Source organism: Bombina bombina, chromosome 9 (assembly GCF_027579735.1).
Source record: "Bombina bombina isolate aBomBom1 chromosome 9, aBomBom1.pri, whole genome shotgun sequence".
NCBI classification, from domain to species: domain Eukaryota; kingdom Metazoa; phylum Chordata; class Amphibia; order Anura; family Bombinatoridae; genus Bombina; species Bombina bombina.
In genome coordinates, this window is record NC_069507.1 from 176954503 (window position 1) to 176960502 (window position 6000).

Genomic DNA, 6000 nt, shown 5'->3' on the forward strand with positions numbered 1-6000 from the left:
ATTACAATGAATTTTTACTATCAACTTTACTTGTTGTTTACGCACTACTTGCGTGCACATGTCCGGAGCACTATACGGCAGTCATTTACAAGAATGCTTTCAATAATATTTTTGAGCCATAGAGGGCAGCAGTGCTGCATATCTCATAAAGTGATCTAAAACCCTAATTTATTTATTTCATGATATAGATAGAGTATGCCATTTTAAGCAACTTTCTAATTTACTCCTATTATCAATTTTTCATCGTTCTCTTGCTATCTTTATTTAAAAAGCAGGAATGTTAAGCTTAGGAGTCAGCCCATTTTAGGTTCAGCACTCTTTGTAGCACTTGCTGATTGGTGGCTACATTTAGCAAACCAATAAGCAAGCATAACCCAAGTTCTGAACCAACAATGGGCTGGCTCCTAAGCTTAACATTTCTGCTTTTTAAATAAAGATAGCAAGAGAACGAAGAAAAATTGATAATAGGAGTAAATTAGAAAGTTGCTTAAAGGGACACTCAATTAAAATAACATTTTCATTATTCAGATAGAGCATGCCATTTTAAACAACTTTCCAATTTACTTCCATTAACTAAATGTGCAGTCTTTTTATATTTAAACTTTTTGAGTCACCAGCTCCTACTGAGCATGTGCAAGAATAAGTGTGTATGCATTTGTGAATGGCTGATTGCTGTCACATGGTACGTGTATGCATTTGTGATTGGCTGATGGCTGTCACATGGTACAGGGGGAGTGGAAAAAAACATAACTTTTAAAATTGTCAGAAAAAAATCTACTACTCATTTTAAGTTTAGACTAAGTGCTATTGCATTGTTTTTTTATCTTGCATTTGTTGATTATGCAAATCTACTGTGTTGATTGGTCCTTTAAAATTGCATACTCACGTTACATACGCTCTTGAACAAAGGATACCATGAGAAACAAGGTTAATTTAATATCAGAAGTAATTTGGAAAGCTTTTTTTTATTATTATTTACACTCTGAACCATGAAAGAAAAAAAAGGGGTTTATGTCCCTTTAAAGAGACATTAAACAAGAAATATGTATCACGCATATGAAAGAGCACTGACTTACATAAGAAAATGTTAAGTTAAACTTGTTTACTTTTATTTTGAAATTAATAGAAGGAACAAATTTGTACACTTGTCTCTCTATTAGCCAAGAATGATACATTCAACAGTACTATTTAATAAAGTTGTCTAGGATGCATTGCACCTTAAAGGGACATACAGCACATTTCTTTCCTTCATGATTCATACAGAGCAAACAACTTTAAACACATTTCCAAAATTACTTCTATTTTGCTTCATTCTCCTAGTATTCTTTTTTGAAGGAACAGCAATGCACCACTGGGAGCTAGCTGAACACATCACACCCCAATGATAAGAGGTCTATATTTGCAGCTACCAAACAGCAGCTAGCTCCCAACCCCTGAGCCTACCTAGATATGCTTTTCAACAAAGGATACCAAAAGAATAAAGCTAATTAAAATAATATAAGTAAACTGGAAAGTTATTTTAAATTGTACACTGTATACAAATCATGAAAGAAAATGTTTGGGTTTCATGTCATTTTTAAACTTTTAAATAAATAGAATGTTCAAAGATAAGAAAATATGTAGCAGAGTGAATCATTTTGCAAACAGTTAAATATTAACTTACAGGTTTTTAAGTTCGGTAGCCCCTCTGAAGGTTTTCCTTGGAATTGCCTGGATAACGTTTTCACTAAGGTCTCTGAAAAACATTAAAATGACACTGATGTTAAACACTATTTATAAAATGGTTTGTTATACTATTTAATTAAAACAAGACATTGAGAAAGAAGTGTTTTTACCCCCAACAAAATAAATAAAAAAATAAATCAACAAGAAAAAATGTAGTCATTTGATTTTTTCTTAAAACTGTTAGCAAAAAAAACATTAAAGTGAACAATGATTTCCCTATAAATATCTAATTATGTAACATAAAAAAATAAAACAGCAATATTCTTTCAATATTTATTTTTGCTTTATTTTCCTGTAAATTAAATATGAAAATTTTATTTTTTCAACTATCTCTAGAGAGACAAGAGTATGTTCCGTGAGATTCAGAATTCTGATCCTCCCACATTCAGCAAAGTGATTGCTTAATATGTGCAGGGGGTCATTAATATCTGTTTCTAACTGGCCACAGCAGAGGAGATAAGATAAACAACACAATCAATCATTTTTTTAAGATGTGTGCCCTTGGATTGAAAACAATCGAAATTTTGATAACAAAATAACAGTTATAAATGATTTGAAAACATTTATTTTGTATTTAAAACTTTTTTCAATGCATTCATGAATGCCAGATGCATATTAAAGACTTTAATGTCTATTTAAACACGATGAATCAATTTAAAAAAACCAAACAAAGACAGTCATCTGCCTTATAATTTACCAGTATTCTTTAAACAATGGGGCTGATTTATCAAGGGCCAAATGGCCCCTGATGCCCCTGTTTCCGCACGAGCCTCCAGGCTCGCCGGAAATAGCAGTTATGAGGCGACGGTCTTAAGACTGCTGCTCCTTAACTGGTCTGCCTGCTCTGAGGCTGCGGACATCAATCCGCCCAATCTCATACGATCGGCTGATTGACACCCCTCACAAGCGGCCGATTGGCCGCGAATCTGCAGGGGGCGGCATTGCACAAGCAGTTCACAAGACTGCTTGTGCAATGATAAATGCCGACAGCTGAGCGGATCATGTCGGACATACCGATGATAAATCGGCCCCAATGTATCATTTCAGGAGAGCAGAAGCTGCACAACCCAGTTGCATGACTGCTGTTGATTAGGTCACCGGCTGTGTACGCTCGGGGTCCTCAGTGCTCCCAAACAGCACTTTAACTGTGTGTTTAACCACAGCAAGAGTCACTAGTTTGCTAGAGCTAAAATTACAAGCTCTAAAATTACAAGCCCTATGAGTCCCACGTATTAAGTGGCATGAGGACAAGCTTCAAAACTTGAGAAGTCCTCATGACTTCACTGGATACAGGCAGCCGATCTGTTCATCTGCTGGCCCGTACAAATCATTAGACACTCCGATGAGTGTGAAGGGACTGTCAATTACCCAGAACGAGCAAGCTCTTTGCGATTTCCCCTCGCCACATCAGAGGTGGCATAGAGTGTAAGAAGCAGCTGTCTAATTACACGCTATAGGATTGTTTGCGCTCATACCCCACACTACAGGACTGCTGCGGCTCCAGAATCGGCGGATTTCTTCAAAACTTCTTAACTAAGAACAAAAGTTTTCACAAGGAACAGTCAGAACATATGCTTTGAGGATACCAACGGAAACCTGGCAATAACACCTTTAACCAGGATCAGACCGCTCACGCTTTGATACAGGTATCCGTGTAGGCAGCAGTGTCGAATCAACTCATATAGAACAGCACGTCCTTTTGGTCTGCAAACACTTCTTTGGATCTTAGAGATATCTCTACACTTGCATTTAGACTATTACTACATCTCTCACATTGATGAACTTTACAACATATATATGTATGGATTGCTCTTTTAATATCTTATCATACAGTACCAGTTCTTCAGGTTGGCCAACCTTTTATTTTGTTTACATATGTTAGACTATTCTTGATTTAGAAGCACAAGTTATATATAAACGACATTTCAACTTGTGGATATCAACAAATAATTTTGTATAGATTTTATTTATAAATTCAATTAACAGATTTTATAATGATAATATGCATATTTTATTGAATCATTTGTTATAAAGATGTCTATTATTACAACTTCTGTTATCTCAAATAGCTATCAGTATTCTGTCACCAAATTATATTGAACATTTGGGACTACTATAATACATTGCCAGGCTACAGCTCCATATCCTCATTACCTTTAAGAACAGAGTGGATACACACTCATTATTTATTGTTTTTATATCCTCTCCTTAGTGTAATTGCTTGGGTAGCGCTCCCCATACCTTCCTATACTTTTTTAATTACACGCTATAACACATTCCCTTATTTTATTATGTTGTACTTGTGTTTTTAAAAAGTTGCACCCCTCCAAAAAAAGATAAGACCAGTGATTGGAGAGTATGCATGTATGTCAGCTTCTAATTGGCTCCATAAGCTGTATCTTTATCCCGAGTCTTTACTTTTTTTTAAAAGTCTTATTTGCAAGAATGTCCCTTTAAAGGGATATAAAACAGTCTGTGTCATTGTGGTAACAAAAAAGGTTTTTACCTTTTATTTATTTTTTAACTTCCTTTGTTCAGGGTCCATTACATCTTGTCACAGCCCCACAAAGGCGGTCTCTTTATCCTGCTATAGGCACGGGCTATACTGAGAATTTGTAAGTGCTCATTTTGCAAGAATACAAATAAATTGTTTCTTTTTTATGTTTATATTGATTTAACATATATATTTTTTTACAGATAGAGCCCAGTTTCATATTTATTTAAGAATACATTACTAGAATGTTCCTTTAAGGATAAATTATGGTTGCAGTAGTAGCATTTGTCTACATTGTTTTACACGCTAGTGATAGTGACAAAATGTACGTTTTTTGTATCATTTTCATCTTGTAATGAATAGATTTAGTAATAAAGGCTGAAGTAGGGTATGTGTTTTCTGAAAGAAGCAGGAAATCATTATGAATGCTTTATGGATGTTATACATTTCCAGGGAACAGTTTAAGCTCTTGAGGCCTCTTAGCTGTTAGAATCATTTAGCTTTTCCACCTAGACAATAAAAATATATATTTTCTCCCTGCACAGGTTTTTTTATTTTTAAAACATTTGCTTGTGGTTGTGACCTGTGTGTGAGATGTACAAACATTATTTATTGTGTTTTTTTCTGTTAAACATAGTCTCTTAGCAAGAAATGAATATTGTGGCTGCAGCTTTTGATGTTAATTAAATGTAATATGTTGTGGGTGTGTTAGGAAAATCTGAACTTCACATAGCAGCATTTTAACCAAGTTGTGTCAAGTTGAAGTCAAACTAGTCAGATCAAGAGTTAAATATCTATCTGTCTGTCTGTCTCTCTGTATCTATCTATCTATCTATCTATCTATCATCTATCTATGTATCTATCTATCTATCTATCTATCTATCTATCTATCTATCTATCTATCTATCTATCTATCTATCTGTCTGTATCTATCATCTATCTATCTTTCTATCTATATGAAAAGACTATGGGCTCTAATTATCAAGCTGTGACAACTTATTGGGGCCCTTGCAATACATAAAAGCCTGATGCATGAAAACTGAGATGGCTGGTGATAAATCATCATGGTAAACCAATAGTACAACAGCAGGGGTGGGAATGCACAAGTATCTGCTTGTGCAATCTTAAAGGACCAGTAAATACAGTAGATTTGCATAGTAAACAAATGCATGATAACAAGACAATGCAATAGCACTTGAGGGCAGATTTATCAAGCCTCGTATGGCCCTGTATTCACCTGTTTCCGCGCGAGCCTTCAGGCGCATGCTGTCCGCATTTATCGATGTCCGCTGCACTTTGATAAATCGACCCCTATGTGTTATTTATATTTGTACCTTTTTGTTTCTGTAACTTTGCCTTGTTCTTAACCCTTTCATGACATGAACAATGTTCTGATGTAGACAATTTAAAATCTTGCGATCGTGATCGAGATTTCAATGATGGGATCGGGTAAGGGCACACCCTCCAGACCGCAATCCCATCCTGGAAGTGCCGATGGCTTCAGGACGTTCTATTCTATCAAAACGGCGCTAAAGCCCGGGCTGGTTAGGACAAAATACAATGTCGTAACGGCCTTAAAAGGTTAATAACTTAGCTTCACCGTTGACTTTGTTTACTTTTAATGCAACAAAGCATAATAAATGTCCTGAAATTTTCTTAAAGGGACATTATACACTTATATAGATTTTTCTTTGCATAAATGTTTTGTTGTTGATCCATTTATATAGCCCACCTGCGTGTGTTTTTTTTTTAAAAAATGTTTTTCATGTTTCAGACTCCTA

The 6000-nt window shown here is 35.2% G+C and overlaps 1 protein-coding gene across 1 annotated transcript in view; it reads right to left on the reverse strand.

The window, feature by feature from the left end:
• SLIT1 (slit guidance ligand 1) overlaps window positions 1-6000 on the reverse strand; it is a 503550-nt gene that overhangs the window by 130713 nt on the left and 366837 nt on the right. Inside the window, exon 5 of the mRNA XM_053692504.1 lies at window positions 1664-1735. Within this exon, the coding sequence (XP_053548479.1) occupies window positions 1664-1735 (72 nt within the window). The remainder of the gene's footprint in view (window positions 1-1663; window positions 1736-6000) is intronic.